Source organism: Acipenser ruthenus, chromosome 31, assembly GCF_902713425.1.
Source record: "Acipenser ruthenus chromosome 31, fAciRut3.2 maternal haplotype, whole genome shotgun sequence".
NCBI classification, from domain to species: domain Eukaryota; kingdom Metazoa; phylum Chordata; class Actinopteri; order Acipenseriformes; family Acipenseridae; genus Acipenser; species Acipenser ruthenus.
The window spans coordinates 7,259,944-7,280,762 of record NC_081219.1 but is presented as its reverse complement, the minus strand read 5'-3'; the positions used below and the strand labels follow the sequence as shown (position 1 = coordinate 7,280,762).

The 20,819-nt window shown below is 41.7% G+C and overlaps 1 protein-coding gene across 1 annotated transcript in view; it reads right to left on the bottom strand.

The window, feature by feature from the left end:
- Window positions 1-7,573: 7,573 nt before the first annotated feature.
- The window catches only part of LOC117397008 (surfeit locus protein 2-like), a 28,881-nt gene continuing 15,635 nt past the window's right edge, over window positions 7,574-20,819 (bottom strand). The window contains exons 4-6 of the mRNA XM_033995515.3: window positions 15,021-15,185; window positions 9,796-9,944; window positions 7,574-7,803 (exon numbers count right to left, since the gene is read on the bottom strand). Of these exons, the coding sequence (XP_033851406.3) occupies window positions 7,717-7,803; window positions 9,796-9,944; window positions 15,021-15,185 (401 nt within the window). The 3' untranslated portion in view covers window positions 7,574-7,716. The remainder of the gene's footprint in view (window positions 7,804-9,795; window positions 9,945-15,020; window positions 15,186-20,819) is intronic.

Genomic DNA, 20,819 nt, shown 5'->3' with positions numbered 1-20,819 from the left:
AGGGATATAAGCAGTGTGTTTTATTTGCACTTTATCAAAGCAAGTAGCATGCAAATTAAATTCTGGTTGTGATGGTTCTTAAAATTACGATCTTGCTTTTGTTTCAAAGCTCAATGTTGAGCTTTCAATTTAAGGCCGGAGCACACAGGTTACGAGGCGGTGCGGTACTGCTAGTCTGCAATCGGTATGCACTATGCAACTGACTTTCTGCTACAATATTGCAGAAAAGTGTAATGGTAGTTGTCAGTACCAGACCGTAGGCTATGTACTCCAATATAATGTACATATATAGCCAAAAGTTTTCCATCACCTAGAATGTTAGGATTGAGACATTTTATAAAAAAATAATAATTAGCAAAACTATATTGGCATAATTTTAGATATTTTTATTTAACATCATGCGATCAAAGAAACTACAAAATGATATCGCAAATTTTTTCTCCGGAAACCACGATAGTAGTACAGTATTTCATGTTCAATTTTTGGAAACTACAAAGCAATATGTAATTCAATAACTTAACGTAACATTATTCAACAGGTTTCATTTGACTTTATGAAGCAACATTCTATAGGGTTAGTTCTATAGGGTGATGCAAACCTTTTGGCCGTAGCTGTAATGCCCCCATATAATCTACTAAATAAAAACACTAATTTGTTTATCAAAGTTGTTTTTCTGTCATTTATATGCAGGTTTTTTTTACATACTCGGTAAAATTGGAAATACAAGCTGCCTCTGTTAAAACAGAAAACATAAAAGAAAAAAATATTTATTTATTTTAATAAGTATCAGAATATAGCTGCTACCAACATTTATTTAATTTTTACAGCACTATTATCTAAAACTAAATTTACAGCAAATCCTGCTAATTTTATCAACAAAACTAAAGTAATGAAAATCGCTTACCTAATCATCTTCTATATGCTAATGCCAAATCAAAGCCTGAATCAATAGCTTGGTCGGTTTATGCAACTGTTCCAACATCATTTTGTTTTGCTGTTTGTGAAACAGATCTATCGTGATCGGGTTCATTGTTAGCAGTCGTCATTCGGAAGTTACTTCAAAGTCTTTGAACTTGGATGGGAGTTTCCTCACTCTGATTGACGCAACACTTAGGGAGCTATTGTTTCCCTAGGCTGAGTTTTGGAACTGTGTGGAAGTTCACCCAGTGCCGATTCCGAGACTTCCTCTGGTGTTTCCCTTTCAGTAGTAACCTGTTACTGGTCCTGTTACATCATCTACAGGCAGTGAAGAATGAGGCAGAGGATCTTCGTCAGTCATTGGCAGGTAAGTACAAAACTCAGGAGTTCAGAGTTCAATCCAGAGCCAGCAATGTTCTGTTCATCTCTAGAAGGAATTACCGATTTAATCTGCATCATCTTCATCAGAATTTCCAGTTCCATCCAGGGTCCCTGCAGTCTGCCTTGTCCTCATGCGTTGTGCCTTCTCGGGTACTGCGCAATCATCAACTCCTTAGCCGATGTGAGTCTGCATGGCTGCAACATGTCTCTGTGCAGTGTCCTCTTAGGTCCATTGTCTTTCTCTGGTCTAACCACATAGACTGGCAGCTCTTCTCTAACCTGCCGTACCACAGTGTGAACTGCATGTTCCCAGTGATCAGCTATTTTGTGCTTCCTACACAGATTTACATTCCTAACCAGGACCTGATCTCCTTCCTCCAAGGATGATGCTATGGCCTTCTTATCCCATCTATGTTTATTGGCCAGTTGTCTTTTCTCTGCTCTTGCTTTTCTGTGTAAGCACCTCTCGCAATTGCTCCACATCCCAGGTCATTCTTAGCCAATAAAATTGTGCTGTAGCTAAATCCAAAGTTCTCTTAGCCAGGATGTCCAGTCTCGTCATGTACTCCTTCCAAAGTTCTAGCCTGGTGACTGCGGAATTACCAACTGATCATGTAGTTCTTCATTCCTCATCACCTCCCGAAGTAGAACACCCTCTTTTAAGTAGAAATTTAGACCACTCTTTTAAAAGTAATCTTACTTCAAGGGTCTGTGACCTGAATTTTTCTTCAAGCTTCCTGACTTTCCCCAACAGCTGGGTAATGCGGGACAGTTTAATGTCCCTGCTTTGAAGAACCTTCCAGTCCTCTAAAGTTAGTCCAGGTAGTGCTGGTTGCCCTGGCCATGGTTCTAGAAATTCAGAATCATCTGGAATGGCTCCCTCCCCATTAGGTAAAGCTTCTACAGCACTAGGTCTGTCTCCACTCACTTCTATCTCGGAATCCTCTTGCTCACTAGGCTGTTGTGATTCAAGTGTCTGGGTAAGTACCATTACAGGGTGCCAAAATCAGAGTCTTGTGTGGTCCTGGACAGCATTTTATTTCTTCTCCAACTTGCTTCAAGGAGTCATCATCATATGTAGCAGGGCCATTGGGTTTTCAAGCTAAGCCATCTACCATCGGTGTGTTTTTTTTTTCCCCCCCCCAGATCTATAGCTTATATCAAAGTTATAGATAGACAGGGCTGACAACCACCTGTGTCCTGCAGTATCCAATTTTGCAGTTGTGAGAACCTACGTCAGAGGGTTATTATCTGTCACTACTTTGAACTCTTAGATAACCCTCATTTTACCATGCTGGACCTGGTATATATAGTGCTGCTCTGAGCTCTGTGGTACGTAATATGTAAGGGAGTTTCCAGTCTGTAAATCCCAACACTAGCACTGTCATGAGCTGCTGTTTGAGGCATTCAAATGCCTGTTTACAATCTGCTGTCCATTAATCGCCCAAAGGCTGTCTTGTTTTTGTTTGCCATGATGCATTTTTCTTTCTTCACCCACCAAAAAATCATTTAATGGTCTAGCAAGACTTGAATACTTCTCCACAAAATGTCTGTAATACCCTGCAAAGCCGAGAAAAGACCTCGCCTCCCCGATGTTCTTTGGTGTCGGCCAATCTGTTATAGCTGAAATCTTCAGCAACTACTTCTTGTAAATTACATCACCCGCTCCATTGTTCTCTGAAATGTAGCTGGAGTGTTGGTTAAACCTTGGGGCATCATCTTGAATTGCCAATTACCAAATGGCATTGTGTATGCAGTCTTGGCACGGTCAGACTTCTACTTCAGTCTGATAATATCCACTTCTCCAAGTATATCCAAGTCTTCTCTATTCTAGGAAGTGGGTATGCATCCCGTCTGGTTAGACGATTCAGTCTTCTATAGTCCACAACCATTAGTAAAGATCTGTTTGTCTTTCTAACCAAGACTACTGGAGCTGCATAGGGGCTAGCAGACTCCTCAATAATCCCAGTAGCCAGTAACTCATGAAGATGACTTCTGAGGTCTGAAAAATCAGCTGGAGAGACACAAGGGGTGCGCTCTTTGAATGGAGTGTTGTCTCTGAGCACTATTTTGTGTGTTATCCCACGGGCATGTCCTATGTCAAGACCATGAAAGGAGAAAGCACTGCCTACTATCCTAGCAGTAATATGTTCTTTTAAAATCTTTAGAAACTGGTGAGTTATCGAAATCCAACTCCAGCCTTGGTGTTTTATTGGAACCAACCCTTTCTCCCTCCATCAATACTGCAGTAGCACTAGAACACCATCACATTTAATGTGGAGACATCTACTGCCCTTATCCAATCCACTGTTACCCCTGCAGCTATAACACTTCTGGGTTGTAAGGTGATGTCATTTATTTCTTAGCAGATGCCCTTATCCAAGCTGACTTACCCCACCTGGGTTGAACCCACGACCCTCCGGTCAAGAGTCCAGAGCCCTAACCACTACTCCACACTGCTGCTTGCGGTGTGACAGGGTACTCCCCACTCCTGTGCATATTATGATTTGTGTTTTGTATTTAATGTATTTTGCATTTTATTATTTGGCAGGACGAGCAAGGCGCTGTCCACCATTATTTGTTATTGTGTTATTTTAAAATGACCTACTGATAAGCTGACAGTCCTGCAGAATTAGTAAACTTGTGCAGACTATGGCCGAGGGTTAATAAGATAATTAATAGTTAGTTAACCCCTCGGCCAGAATATGAAAGACCTGCAGCTTTGACTGCAATGGGTTCTTGTGTTCAGGATGGAACGAGACGTGAGTTGCAAGAGAGTCAATACCAAAGCAATTGCTACCCATGCTGGTTTACACCAGCACGATACTTGTTTGTTCTGTGTTTGGTTTGTCTCTTTTGGCCAATGAGGTGTTTTTTTTAAAATTTATTTTTGTAAACTGTTTTGTTTTAAACCTTTTACTTTGTTTATTTAAATGCACCGCAGTGCAGTTGTACCCCAGTCTGTCTGTGTGGGAGCTTCTTCCTGGTCTGATGTCACCACACATGCCACCCTTGTCACACATGGTCAGAGGCATTTTTGACCATGACTCCAACCTCGGTATGATTTATGATGGTCTACTCCTAGCAGCTGATTGTAAACCATGAATCCTCCTGGAATGAGATGGCCTTCAGGCTCTATGAGTATACTGCAGCCTTTACAGTAGATATTCTTACTCGGTGTACATTTCAGCTCTTTGGACTCGTTCTTGGGAATGATAACAGGTGTCTTACTGGCTAATCTTACTTTGGTAGCTTTTGCATTAGCTTCACCACTTGTGTTGGTATAAGCAGCAGCCCAGTCACAGCGTATAGACTGTCTCTTCAAGTATTGGGCACCAGCCCTCTCCTCACACTCACACATGAGATGCCGAAGTACATTTTTTCCACTAAGAGATGTACAATATCATTAGATTGATTGTCAGGGCAAACAAGAGCTAACATGTAAAAGCTGTTTTCTATACCACGAACATCCTTAGGAAATTGCACATTCACTTCTATAAATCCTAGATAAGGAACAGTACTACCTCCTGCACCAACAACACAGAGTAAGTCTTGTGTAGAGCGTAACATGAGATGTGACTAGTACTGACTGTAAAATGAGCTATGCAAGTTACCTGTGAACCTGTGTCAACTAAAAAGAGACAACGGACACCATCAAGAAAAGCAAATGTGACACGACTCGCCAACCAGACTAGGAGGTATGGCTTGTAAATCTGGATGAGGAGCTGGTGAATTGTGTTTTTGAATTGGCTTCGGACTGGGTGTATATGAATTCTGTGTCTGTCTGTCCTGCACAGAGACACCTATCTAGTTTAAAGGAAGTGAAAGAGTACAAGCTTTTCCACACTGCAGCCTGTTTCTCTCATATTTTCTTGAGCTTTTGCTGAACCAGCACTGCATTCACTGGATTAGAGCACTTTTCCAATGGTGTCCATTCTCCCCACAGTTCTAGCAGAACACCACCATCCTGTTCGGTCCTTTCTGAACTGTAGATTCTGACCTTTCTCTTCATGCAATATGGCTCCTTCTTAGTATCTGGGGCTCTACCAGCATTTGACACCCTATGAGTATTTAAGGTTACCTTTGCTTTTTCCAAATCCTTTTTTGAGCTGTAGGACTCTTTGGGCAAGCTCTACTTCTCTGCTGGTTGAACCTGGGTTGATTTGGTTTTCAGATAACATCCCAAATTCTGGACTGCTCTGCTTTTCTGAATTCAGCCCCGTTTTTAGGATGTTTGTAGATGACAGCCCAGTTTCTAGGTCATGCTCAGTTTACCATAAAAAATGTACACCAGAACTGAATCAAAGTTAATGTATTTTAAAAAAGGAACAGAAATTAAATTAAAATGTTTAAAAAAAAAAAAAAAAAAAAAAAAGCTTATTTCTTTATTACAATAAAGAAACTACATTGTACTGAAATAGATACATCAAAATGCAGGTGTTTGAGAAGGAACAAGGTATTCCAAAAAAAAGGACACCATTTGCTTTTGTGAAAGTGCTGATATTATTATTATTATTATTATTTATTTCTTAATAGACGCCCTTAGCCAGGGCGACTTACAATTGTTACAATATATCACATTATTTTTCTACATACAATTACCCATTTATACAGTTGTTTTTTTTACTGGAGTAATCTAGGTAAAGTACCTTGCTCAAGGGTACAGCAGCAGTGTCCCCCACCTGGGATTGAACCCACGACCCTCCGGTCGAGAGTCCAGAGCCCTAACCACTACTCCACACCATTGCCGAGATGCTATACGTTAACTGTCACTATAGCAGCATGATATAGACCTTTTGTTGCCTTATAGCCTTGTGGCAAAAAAGTTTTGTGGTCTGATGAACCTAAAATGGAACTTTTTGGCCTAAATGCAATGCATTATGTTTGGCATAAACCCAACACAGCGCATCACCCAGAGAACACCATCCCTAGTGTGAAGCATGGTGGTGGCAGCATCATGTTATGGGGATGTTTCTCATCAGCAGGAACTGGGGCACTTGTCAGGATAGAAGGGAAAATGAATGGAGCAAAGTACAGTGAAGTCCTTGAGGAAAACCTGCTGCTCTCTGCAAGAAAGTTGAAACTGGGACGGAAGTTCACCTTTCAGCATGACAATGATCCAAAGCACACAGCCAAAGCTACACTGGAGTGGCTAAGGAACAAAAAGGTAAATGTCCTTGAGTGGCCCAATCAGAGCCCTGACCTAAATCCAATCGAAAATTTGTGGCATGACTTGAAGATTGCTGCTCATCAACGCTCCCCAAGGAACTTGACAGAGCTTGAACAGTTTTGTAAAGAAGAATGGTCAAATATTGCCAAATCTAGGTGTGCAAAGTTGGTAGAGACTCACAGCTGTAATTGCTGCCAAAGGTGCTTCCACCAAGTATTAACTCAGGGGGGTGGAGACTTATCCAATTACGATCTTTCAGTTTTGTACTTAACTTTTTTCCCCTTAACAGTGTGGAGTATGGTGTGTAGATAAGTGGAAAAATATCCTCATTTAAATGCATGAAACTCTGAGGCACTGACACAACAAAATGTGAAAAAAGTTCAAGGGGGTGTAGACTTTCTATAGGCACTGTATACATATATAAATGTTTTTCTTTTTGCATGTGATAGGTGAATAAAATATGCTGAATTCTGCCATTCTATTCATGTTGAGCTCTGATAACCTCTACGCATGACTATATATTGATGTACTTTACATAACCAAATGAGATGTCCTTTTTATTGGAATACCATGTTCCTTCTCAAAAATCTGTTTTAATATTAAACTTTAATAAAAGAAAACGCCTGCATTTTGAGGTATCTATTTCAGTGCAATGTCATTTCTTCATTGTTATAAAGAAATTAGCTTTTTAAAAAACATTTAAATTTGATTTCTGTGTCTTCATAAAAAAAAAAGAAAAAAAGTTCTGGGGAGAGTCAGAAATACATTGACTTTGATTCATGTACTAAGGGTTACTTTTAAATGAATCCATAACCCAGTTCTGTTGTACATTTTTATGGTAAACTGAGCATGACCTAGAAACTGGGCTGTCATCTGTTTGACACTAGTTTTTAACTATATTAAAAACAAAAAGTGCAGCCAGAGAAACTTGCTTTTAAAAGTGTGTTGCGATTTCAATATTATTTTCTTCTGAGAAACTAGTGTCAAGTTCATAAAAATGTAAATGGTTAATTGGATGATACACTTTACAAACTCATACGAGGTCCCCTGGCAGGGATATTTAAATACCATTATATAGTAGCATTCATTTGTAACAGCAGAAAGTGAATGCAGGGACATCATTTATTTTTTGTTAATAAATATCATACATATGTGGCTATTTCACAGCTTACACGTGTAGGTGAAAGTGAACCACCACGAAGGACGGGTAACACCACACACACAAATGTTGGCTTAATTTTCTTATTTTAAGTTTTCATTTTTTCAGCTTTCTTGAAGCCTTTTCCTTTCCAGTGGTGACTCTTAAACTTCTTCTGAAGGGAATTGGACTGCTTCTGTGGAAAGAAAACAAAAAATATTCTAAAAAATGGCTTAAAATACCAGAGACAAAATCTTTGGGAGCTACATTGCAGCATTTTAGACAGTCCTAACGTAGGATGTATACATAGAGAAGTCTACAGTGTTCAACAAGTCTTTTAGATCACTTAAGTGAACTGGGAAATGTTATGTTTTGAAGCTAGTTTATTTTGGAGAAGGGGGCTTAAAAGGGGTAGATTCAGCAGTAAAACAGATTGTTTGCTGCTCTTAAAAGCAAACTTGGTTGCTATAAAACAAACAAAAGCAGTAACTTTTTGAACTCGCTTGTTGCCTCGTTCTGCTGAAGTGATCCTCTATGTGGACTGCACTGACTGGCTATGCACAGCTTGCCTGTGAAGGGATCCTCTATGCTGACTGCGCTGGCTGGTTCTGCACAGCTTGCTTGTGAAGGGATCCTCTATGCTGGCTGGCTATGCACAGCTTGCCTGTGAAGGGATCCTCTATGCTGACTGCGCTGGCTGGCTATGCACAGCTTGCTTGTGAAGGGATCCTCTATGCTGGCTGGCTATGCACAGCTTGTCTGTGAAGGGATCCTCTATGCTGACTGCACTGGCTGGCTATGCACAGCTTGCCTGTGAAGGGATCCTCTATGCTGGCTGGCTATACACAGCTTTCCTGTGAAGGGATCCTCTATGCTGACTGCGCTGGCTGGCTATGCACAGCTTGCTTGTGAAGGGATCCTCTATGCTGGCTGGCTATGCACAGCTTGCCTGTGAAGGGATCCTCTATGCTGACTACGCTGGCTGGCTCTGCACAGCTTACCTGTGAAGGGATCCTCTATGCTGGCTGGCTATACACAGCTTGCCTGTGAAGGGATCCTCTATGCTGACTGCGCTGGCTGGCTCTGCACAGCTTACCTGTGAAGGGATCCTCTATGCTGGCTGGCTATACACAGCTTGCCTGTGAAGGGATCCTCTATGCTGGCTGGCTATACACAGCTTGCCTGTGAAGGGATCCTCTATGCTGACTGCGCTGGCTGGCTATGCACAGCTTGCTTGTGAAGGGATCCTCTATGCTGGCTGGCTATGCACAGCTTGCCTGTGAAGGGATCCTCTATGCTGACTACGCTGGCTGGCTCTGCACAGCTTACCTGTGAAGGGATCCTCTATGCTGGCTGGCTATGCACAGCTTGCCTGTGAAGGGATCCTCTATGCTGACTGCGCTGGCTGGCTCTGCACAGCTTACCTGTGAAGGGATCCTCTATGCTGGCTGGCTATACACAGCTTGCCTGTGAAGGGATCCTCTATGCTGACTGTCACTCTTTAAAAATCTTCAACTTCATTACCTGCAGTACTGTGCTCTTTTTGAACAGCATTTCCTAACTAAATGGAATGGCCTTAACAATATACAACAGCTGTCAAATCTTTCGCAGGAGTTGCCAACTGTTAAAATGTGTGCATCATTTTGCCAGGAAGTGCAATTTGGTCATGGCTTTCTTTTACCTGAAGAAAGCAAGTGCTAACACAAGGTACTGAGTGAAACATTTCAAGGGGGGCCCTCTGCACTGCTTCTTATAAGCTCTTCAGCAGTAGCCATATTAAGCATTTTTTGGCATCTTGAATTTTGTTCTGTTTTGTACATCTAATATTGGCAATACAAGCAGCACAATTTAGTCAATGTAGATTTTTGAAATCTCCCATGTGTCAATGTGTAAGAATGTGTTTAAGTTCAAGGGATGTAATTGTTGTCCATCCACCAATCGGGTTCATGTATGGTCAAATTGCAAATCTTATCTTCTCACCATCTTCAGGAGTCGTCTTAAAACAGTCAACACTACTTAAGTGCTGGTACTGTTCTCTTCTACAGTGTTACTCAAATGTTTCCTCCAAAAACCCTACATTGGCAGATATATTGCCTCAGAAATGGCACATTGTTTCAGACGTCTGAAACACCTGCTGCATATTTCAATACAGGAGACATTGAGGCATAGAGAAACAACTTGTGCTTACCTTCTTCCGCTTACAGTGCATCTGCCCATTGACCTCCATCTTAATGTTGTCCCCTTGCATGCCTGGGGAGGCCTCTGCCTCGCTCTCGCTGTGCGTCTCAAACTCATCTCTCTCCACCTCCATCTCATTATCCTGAGGAAACATCTCCACTGTGCATTGGAGAGCAAAAACAAAAAGCACACAAACTCCGTTTTTTAGTGTCTGGGAATGAATGGCCTTCTCAGCATCATCAGTGAATCAGGGTATGTCAAATACATAAATACAAAATATTTTAACGCACATCATTTTTACACATCTCAAGAGCAAGTGTACCCCAAAATGAAATCTATTTAGTTTTTTTACAACAGCCTTGTGGCTGCATTGATTTGGGGCAAACATTTGTATTGCATTAGGAACTAGCAGCAACATGAATTAAAATGTTTGCAGTAATTTTTTTGTATATAACTTTGCCCCTTTTGTAGATATTGCATCTTTATATGAATGGACCCTTTATGCTTATATAGGAGACATGTTGGAGACATGACCAGTGCTTTCCACTACTAGGCCATGCTGCCTTCCCAGATTCTGGTTTTATTTTCCACTCCTAGGCCTTGTGCACTTTCTTGCGTCACCCGGTTTCTTGACCAAACCAGTAATCTAGCATGGAGCCTTTCATGACATCCAAAAACACGCTGGAACCTCATGGGACTCTTAGGTCCCAGTCTGAGGTGGTGTAGAAATATATGTAAAAAATATGTTTTTGTCCTGTTCCCATGTGTTCTCAATAAAAGAGCTCCTTCTTTACATTACCGGATTCAGCCAAGTCAGCATCTCGGTTTGAATGATCACCCCGCCCCAACTTTTAGCTGAAATTTTCACCATTAAATTTCAGGTTTTTAATAACCATGCGCAAATAATGCCTAAGGGGAAACATCGCAGCTCATGTGAATAAAAAAAACTGCCTGGAAATAGTTGCTCTATACCTTGAATGATTCAGGGTTCGGGTTATCTTTGGTTCAGATGAAAAAGACATGGAGTTCGGCGGTTTCAGATCAGATGATACAGACTGATTGATAATGCTTTCCTGTTGCGCTACAATCCATATATATATATATATATATATATGTGTGTGTGTGTGTGTGTGTGTATATATACACAGACACACACACACTGCTGTGCAAAATCTTAGACGTTGCATTTTTCTACTCAGATGCATTATGAGCATCAACAATTTACTCAAAGCCTCCACTAGTGTTTTCTACTATTATAATAACCTTGACTTGCATAAAGAAGGAAAAACATTGAGTGAAATCGCTCGCATCACTCGATTTTCAAGGTGTGGTATCCGAAGCATAATCAACAAGTACAGATAAACATCATCTGTAATTAACAAACCCAGCACTGGAAGACCCAAAAAGCTGTCTAACAAGGATGAGAAATACTTGAAGATAATATCCTTAAGGAATAGAAAGAAGACAAGCATTGAATTGAGAACAGAACTGGCAGAAGGCACAGGTGTCGTTGTCCATCCATCAACTGTCCAAAGCACCTTTGACCAGTTTCTGTATTTCAGTGTATTTATTTTTTAAATATAGACTGCAGAGCTTGTAACTCATTATTTTGTGTTGTGTGTTCACACGGGACACTGCAATTTCTTACTTACAGGAGATTATGTAAAAGCCTCTTATTTTAGTGGACCGAAAATTTCACATGTTTATATATTTTTTAAATGTAGCGACTTTTATTTTAGATTTTTTCACCCACAAATGTGTTTTTTCATGATGTGGGTTTGCACTGGACACTGCAGCTTTAAAGTAAATGTTTGTTTTGTGAAAAGATTTGAAATGACTAAACAGCGGACATACGGCAGCAGCTTTGAATTGTATTTCACCAGTCATTAAATATGTTAACTGTACTTTTTGATTCTTTATCGTGACTGTGCTGTGCTCTACCTTAATTTTAAGCATGTCTAAATTGTAAACGTAATCTCTCTACCTAATGTTAAAAATACTCCCTCTGCAATAATGCCTTCTAATTTCACCCCTGCCGGAATCAACGCCCCACTCACCCCCACTCATGGTGTGCTTTATTGTTTTGATTTTATTCACATTGAGAGAAACATGTCTCTTTGCTGTTTGGTCGTATTCACAAGTCTCTGCCTTTTGAAGACAGTTCTTATTTTTCAATATATCCTACACTACGCTTCCATATACTGGAAGGTAAGCATATATTTGAATTTAATATCTCTGTTATATTGATGCTTGCTATAAAAGGTATAGAAATTATGTTTTAGTCTTGAGAGTGATATACAGACGTGCTCAAATTTGTTGGTACCCTTACAGCTCATTGAAATAATGCCTCATTCCTCCTGAAAAGTGATGAAATTAAAAGCTATTTTATCATGTATACTTGCATGCCTTTGGTATGTCATAGAATAAAGCAAAGAAGCTGTGAAAAGAGATGAATTATTGCTTATTCTACAAAGATATTCTAAAATGGCCTGGACACATTTGTTGGTACCCCTTAGAAAAGATAATAAATAATTGGATTATAGTGATATTTCAAACTAATTAGTTTCTTTAATTAGTATCACACATGTCTCCAATCTTGTAATCAGTCATTCAGCCTATTTAAATGGAGAAAAGTAGTCACTGTGCTGTTTGGTATCATTGTGTGCACCACACTGAACATGGACCAGAGAAAGCAAAGGAGAGAGTTGTCTGAGGAGATCAGAAAGAAAATAATAGACAAGCATGGTAAAGGTAAAGGCTACAAGACCATCTCCAAGCAGCTTGATGTTCCTGTGACAACAGTTGCAAATATTATTAAGAAGTTTAAGGTCCATGGAACTGTAGCCAACCTCCCTGGGCACGGCCGCAAGAGGAAAATCGACCCCAGATTGAACAGAAGGATAGTGCGAATGGTAGAAAAAGAACCAAGGATAACTGCCAAAGAGATACAAGCTGAACTCCAAGGTGAAGGTACGTCAGTTTCTGATCGCACCATCCGTCGCTTTTTGAGCGAAAGTGGGCTCCATGGAAGAAGACCCAGGAAGACTCCACTTTTGAAAGAAAAACATAAAAAGCCAGACTGGAATTTGCTAAAATGCATATTGACAAGCCACAATCCTTCTGGGAGAATGTCCTTTGGACAGATGAGTCAAAACTGGAGCTTTTTGGCAAGTCACATCAGCTCTATCTTCACAGACGAAAAAATGAAGCTTTCAAAGAAAAGAACACCATACCTACAGTGAAACATGGAGGAGGCTCGGTTATGTTTTGGGGCTGCTTTGCTGCGCCTGGCACAGGGTGCCTTGAATCTCTGCAGGGCACAATGAAATCTCAAGACTATCAAGGCATTCTGGAGCGAAACGTACTGCCCAGTGTCAGAAAGCTCTGTCTCAGTCGCAGGTCATGGGTCCTCCAACAGGATAATGACCCAAAACACACAGCTAAAAGCACCCAAGAATGGATAAGAACAAAACATTGGACTATTCTGAAGTGGCCTTCTATGAGTCCTGATCTGAATCCTATCGAACATCTATGGAAAGAGCTAAAACTTGCAGTCTGGAGAAGGCAGCCATCAAACCTGAGACAGCTGGAGCAGTTTGCTCAGGAAGAGTGGGCCAAACTACCTGTTAACAGGTGCAGAAGTCTCATTGAGAGCTACAGAAAACGTTTGATTGCAGTGATTGCCTCTAAAGGTTGTGCAACAAAATATTAGGTTAGCGGTCCCATCATTTTTGTCCATGCCATTTTCATTTGTTTTCTTATTTACAATATTATGTTGAATAAAAAATCAAAAGCAAAGTCTGATTTCTATTAAATATGGAATAAGCAATGGTGGATGCCAATTACTTTTGTCAGTTTCAAGTTATTTCAGAGAAAATTGTGCATTCTTCGTTTTTTGTGGAGGGGTACCAACAAATTTGAGCACGTCTGTATATTAAATGTTCCAGAATTTAGCAGTGGGTGTTTTTAGCTTTTTGCATTTTATAGCCTAAGAGCTAAATATATGATAACCATATTTAATTTCTGTACTTAAGTACTAAAGCTGTTAAACCTGTAAAGCACTGGATCACCCAGACTGCTTTTTACTTGGGATTTATGGTGGTCTGTGCAACCAACCAATCCTATTTTTAACATAAGCATTTAATAAACCGAGAAGAGCACTACTACTGCTCTGATTCGTTAAAACTTCAAATTGAATGAGTCTGTGTGATTTTCTTGATTATTAAAAGTTGTCTGGATATGTTGCGAGCCCAGTGCACGAACAATCCACTACAGGAGACCAAAACATCTCAATGTCCTCCTGAACGTCTCCCCTGAGTTTAAGAGTGTGCTCAGAGAATATACATAAATAAAAAGAGTACGTTGCGAGAATTCTTGACAGTATATAAAAAGCAAAAGCCCCCCCCCCCCCGCAATCTTGGAGGAAATTGCAGTAATAAAAAACTAAAAACTGAAGTCCTAAATATAATGCATATATTTTGCGCTGTATGGCGATTGGTGGAGAGGGCTCTGTACGTCATTGTGTCTGTTTATCTTTGTTCTCATTGGTACCTCTTGGAGCTTTGCAATAAACGTGCGCGCCAGGGCGGTGAACCCAAGCGTCCCGCAGCTGAGCGATTGTCTTGAACCGCATAGCCTCTCTCTGTTTCTGAAACTAACTAGCATCACGTGCCATTTCACGCCAGAAATTAAAAGGCATTCCCAATGCGTTTTAAATCTTTGAGTATGGCAAGTCTTATGAAAATGCAAAAAAAACACAACCTAAAAATGTTCGCCATTAGACAATTTTTTCTGCGTATCCCTGGAGGTATGCGTACCACAGTCTGGGAACCTCTGGCCTACATCAAGTAGTGGTGTCAACTATATCAATTAGTAGTTATCATTGTTATTACTTTGCTGTAGACTCAGAGGTTTTGAAAACGGAACAGTGTTCATGTGCTGGTTGGAGCTTTGTGTCCAGTACATAAAATGCATTTAACCACAGCAAATCAAGCACAGAGTGTACATACAGCACACATTTCTAAAACTATTTCAAATGCAATTGCTGTTTTACAAAATAAGGGAACACAGTAGTGCTGCATGAAACGGTTATTCAAAAATCATTAAAATAAACACAAACAAGTATTACAATGTTATAATTTAAAAATAAATCTATAAAGTTTGTATACAATTAAAATGTGTTCTCACTTCTATTGTAAAAAGAGCACAAACAAACAGTCTTTCTTGGTTACTGACCAGGGTAGAGGTCACTCATGCTATCCTCCGACTCGTCACCATCTTCCTCGCTGGAATTCGGCTCCCACAGCTTCCCGCCTCCCTCTGGCTCACTCACATGTTTCCGAGTCTTCTGCTTGAGGCAGACCGGGACAAACGGCACCCCCTGACGGACACACTCCTCATCTGGGACACACAAACAGAAATGTTATTCTCCCTGTCTCCCTAGCATTGCTGCTGTGGACTAGTGAGGACATCTGTGCCTGGGTAGAGCCCTGCACTCCAGACTTTACACAAATACACAGTCCGCTGATCCACATGTACTGTGGGTGCAACGTCTCTATGAACAACTGCCAAACTGATATAACGAAGATTTGTATCTGCAACCAAACTTTCAGGACTCAAATCAGGGGAACTGAAGTGCCTGATGCCCATATATCCTGCATGTGACTTTACTGAGAGAAACATAGAATACAGCAGTGTACCAACACTGACTGAAATAGCGTGTTTACACTTACAACTCGGACCTGAACTGGCTTAGGTTCCGATTAAAAGATTCTAATCATTTGAACAACCCGTTTACACTTGAGCACAGACCTAGGCTGGCTCTGGCCTTGTATTCATGCGCCTAGCCCCTGAACTGTAGTGCATTCCTAATGACGTCATATCAACCACCCCTTGGAATTGTTTAAAATTAACAACAAGCCTGTTATTTCCGTCACCTGTGTGTTTCTACTTCATGGTGGTTGTTCTGTGCCAATTACATTTTGATAACGTGTCTAGCATTTTTTACTTTTAAAGTAAATATCCAACAAAACAATGCTCTTTACGAACTGCCTCTGAACGCTGCAACTCCTCTGCCTGTAACTTTTTATTTGGCAACATACGACGTCGGGTTAGGCATGATTAGTCAACTGAAAACTCATCTATCAAACTAGTCTCAAGCTGTCGATTTCCGGTGTTCGTACGCGGAGCACAGCAGCTGGCATCAAAATAGAAAAGGGAGGAGTGTAAAAACGCGATCAAAACGAAGTTATGTGTCGAATACCTGCAAAATAAAAATAAAAACATTTTAGTTTAAGAAACAGGTACGTTAAATGAAATGGCAGGAACGAAGGGGGAGCGAGCGGCACCGCAGGGGTAGGAAACGGGAGTAACGAAGGGGGATCGAGCGGCACCGCAGGGGTAGGAAACGGGAGTAACGAAGGGGGATCGAGCGGCACCGCAGGGGTAGGAAACGGGAGTAACGAAGGGGGATCGAGCGGCACCGCAGGGGTAGGAAACGGGAGTAACGAAGGGGGAGCGAGCGGCACCGCAGGGGTAGGAAACGGGAGTAACGAAGGGGGATCGAGCGGCACCGCAGGGGTAGGAAACGGGAGTAACGAAGGGGGATCGAGCGGCACCGCAGGGGTAGGAAACGGGAGTAACGAAGGGGGATCGAGCGGCACCGCAGGGGTAGGAAACGGGAGTAACGAAGGGGGAGCGAGCGGCACCGCAGGGGTAGGAAACGGGAGTAACGAAGGGGGATCGAGCGGCACCGCAGGGGTAGGAAACGGGAGTAACGAAGGGGGAGCGAGCGGCACCGCAGGGGTAGGAAACGGGAGTAACGAAGGGGGAGCGAGCGGCACCGCAGGGGTAGGAAACGGGAGTAATGAAGGGGGATCGAGCGGCACCGCAGCAAAAGAAGTGCTGACAACAACGACCCGATCAGCAGTAAAAAAAAAGAACCTGATAAGCTTGTGATAAATGACTTGCTTTGCATGCTTACCTGACAGATATTTTTGATCACTTTAAAATTCTTAACACATCACTCCAAGGACCAGATATATTTATCTTTTCTCTCACTGACAAAATCGAAAGCTGGATCAAGAAGCTGTCCTTGTGGTACAATAACGTAAACCGTGGCAGCCTGGAAGCATTTGTAATTGTTCTTACTGTTGGCTGCAAAACATTTTGATTGCTACAACGAAGTTTGAGAACCGCTGCTCTGTGACAACAGATGACATTTTCGTTCATCTTTGGCGAGTACAGTGGTTTAATTTATTTATTTATTTATTTATTTACTTATTTATTTAAACAAAGATGTTTTCTTTCAGTAGTTGTGGGCACAGTTTGTTAAAGCTGCAGTTTATCAGTGGTCATTTCAAGCGAAAAAAAATCTTGTCTTTTACGTACTTGCTTTAAAATGGATTCATGAATCTTGAAAAATGAATTGTTGATTGCTACACTAAGTTTAAGGGATGCTTAATGTAAAATGGTTAATACAAAAAGTATTCAGCCGATGAAGGAGTTGTAGTCCGAAAACGTCCTGATAATTGATTTGTAATATCAATTATTCTACCCTTTTAAAGTAGCCGAAATATCCTTTTCTTTTTTATATATATATATATATATATATATATATATATACACACACATACACACACACACACACACATATACATATATATATATATATATATATATATATATATATATATATATATATATATATATATATATACATATACACACAATGCCTTGCAAAAGTATTCAGACCCCTGACCAATTCTCTCATATTACTGAATTACAAATGGTAAATTGAAATTTCGTTCAGTTTGATATTTTATTTTAAAACACTGAAACTCAAAATTATTGTAAGGTAACGTTGGTTTTATGTTGGGAAATATTTTTAAGAAAAATAAAAAACTGAAATATCTTCCCTGTGCTGTGGAAGCTCCCAGTTTACACCGATGAAAGAAATTGCCCTAACGAGGACACAATTACCTTACAATTGGCCTCCACCTGTGAACCATTAAAGTTGCTGTCACATTTTCTGGATAAAAACCCCACTGTTGAAGGATCATTGGTCAGGCTGTGAATCCGAAGGAAAATGAAGACCAAAGAGCATTCTACAGAAGTTAGAGATAAAGTAATGCAAATGCATAGATTAGGGAAAGGGTACAAAATAATATCCAAGTGTTTGGATATCCCAGTGGGCACAGTTGGATCAATAATCAGGAAGTGGAAGCTGCATTACACCACCCAGGCACTGCCAAGAAAAGGCCGTCCCTCAAAACTCAGCGCTCAAACAAGGAGGAGACTTGTGAGAGAAGCCACAGAGAGGCCAACAATCACTTTGAAGGAGCTACAGAGTTCAGTGGCTGGTAGTGGTGTAATGGTGCACCAGTCAACCATATCAAGAGCTCTGCATAACACCGGCCTGTATGGGAGGGTGGCAAGAAAGAAGCCGTTACTCAAAAAGTACCATCTGAAAGCAATTTCGACACCAGCATCGGAAACAGCGGTGGCCCGGATGTTTGCAACGCAACCGAAGTTACAAAAGATGACTCCGGAAGATGATCCCGAGGCTTTCCTAATCACCTTTGAGAGAGTGGCAGAAGCAGCAGGGTGGCCCAAGGAACACTGGGCCATGAAACTGGCACCCTGTTTGACAGGGGAAGCTCAAGCAGCGTATAGGGCATTAATGGCCACAGAGGCAGCGGATTATGCCAAAGTTAAAGAAGCTATTCTCTCACGCCTCGGGATCACAGAAGAAACATACCGGTGCCGCTTCCGGGAATACCAGCTGTCCGAGGGGGTGCGGCCCCGGGTTGCGGGACAGTATCTCCTGGATCAATGCACCCGGTGGCTGCAACCAGAAGAACACACCCCCCCAAGAACTAGTGCAGAAGATCGCAATAGAACAGTTCGCGTCTATACTACCGCCAGGAAACCGGGAGTGGGTTAAACGGAATCAACTTACCACTCTCGAGAAAGCCATCATCCTGGTGGAGGCATATGAAGACGCGAACGAAGGCGCCGTCCCTGACCCCACTCCTGCCCCTAAGCTAACCCGGACCAACCAATCAATGAAGCCCAGAGGAGGTAACCAGACCTTTAGACCATGGAGGCCGAGGTTAGCCCCATCTTGGGCGAGAGGAAAACCCCCTAACCTGTCGGTCACTGACTCACAGGACAAACAAACTCCGTTGGTGCCTTCTACCCCAGTGTGTTACAGGTGTAATGAGCCCGGACATATTGCCAGGGATTGTCCGATGATGGAGGTGGACCTGGCAAAAAGATCCTGGTCAGCGGTAACAGGTAACATTGGGGAATGTCGGGAGGGCCCTTATCAATTAAGAGTACAGGTCGGGGATAAGAGTTCTTACGCATTTGCGGACTCTGGGTGTGCACAGACATTGATTCGACAAGCTCTCTTGGAGGGGGTAACCTGGGAGCCACAGGGTAAAGTGGCTATTTCCTGTATCCATGGAGAAACTCGGGTTTATCCCACCACTAAAGTTAAACTTACTGTTTACGGTTATTCAGCTTACGTTAAAGTGGCTGTAGCACAATGTTTGCCATACCCTGTTCTCCTGGGAAGAGACTGGCCGTTTTTTGATCGTATTTTAGGTCGGGAAATGGTCTTAGTTTCTACCAGGGGACAATCTAAGCAACGGGAGAAAACAATTGGCGAGATTTTCCCGTTGAAAACCGACCTGTTTAACCCTAAAATCCGCCCCAGAAAAACAAAAAGAGAGCGTAGGGTGGAAAAATATGAGGGAACTCTGAGACGACAAGGGGAGGGGTTTGACTCAAAGGTAAATCAATCTTGTAAACGGCAGGGTAAGGGAGTAGGTGTTCAGTGTGACCGGGGCTGCGAGGTTACTGATGTGGAAGGTCACATAATACAAGACACTCCTCTCAGTGTACCTAACCATTGGGACCGAGATATTGACCTGGGATATGAACAACAAAATGATCCCACGTTACAGTATGCTTGGAAACGGGTCAACCAGTGGTATTTCCGCATTTTTCTGTATCTGGGCACTTATTATATAGAATAACCCGGGCTCCCGGGACGGGACAGCTCGTAAAACAGTTATTGGTTCCTGGGCCTTTTCAGTCGGAAATCATGAGATTAGCGCATGACATTCCATTTTCAGGTCATTTAGGAACTGAAAAGACCCAGGAACGAATTCTGGCCCAGTTTTTTTGGCCAGGGGTTTACGGTCTTGTGCGGAACTATGTATCCGAGTGTCCAGAATGTCAATTAGCTGCCCCAAAGTTAGTTCGCCCCGCACCTCTGGTCCCACTGCCCATTATTGGAGTACCGTTTGAGAGGATTGGTGTAGATTTAGTAGGCCCTCTGGAGGGAGCAGAGTCAGGGTATCGGTATATTTTGGTAGTAGTGGACTACGCAACACGATATCCAGAAGCTGTTCCCTTACGCTCTATGAATGCAGAAGTAGTAGCAAATGAATTGGTAAAAATATTCTCTAGGGTGGGAATCCCGAAAGAAATTCTCACTGATCAGGGCACTAATTTTATGTCTGGCTGTATTCAGCAATTATACAAATTATTAAAAATTCGTTCAATTCGAACCTCAGTTTTTCATCATCAAACGGATGGGCTTGTTGAACGATTTAAATCAGACTTTAAAAAGTATGTTGCGCCGCTTTGTAGATCAAGAAAAACGCAATTGGGCCAAACTGCTTCCCTACTTGCTTTTTGCAGTTCGTGAGGTACCACAATCTTCAACGGGATTTTCCCCGTTTGAGCTCTTGTACGGTCGGTAGCCGCGGGGTATCTTGGATCTCATAAAAGAAGGTTGGGAAGAACAGTCAAAAGAGTCTAAAAATGTAGTAAAATATGTGTTACAGTTACACGATCACTTAGAATTAGTTGGTCGATTGGCGCATGATAATCTCAAAGCGGCACAGCAGAAGCAGCAGCAAAGCTACAATAAAAATGCAAGAATCAGGAACTTTCGGCCTGGGGACAAAGTGTTGTTGTTGCTTCCCTCATCGGAATCTAAGTTGTTTGCTAAATGGCAGG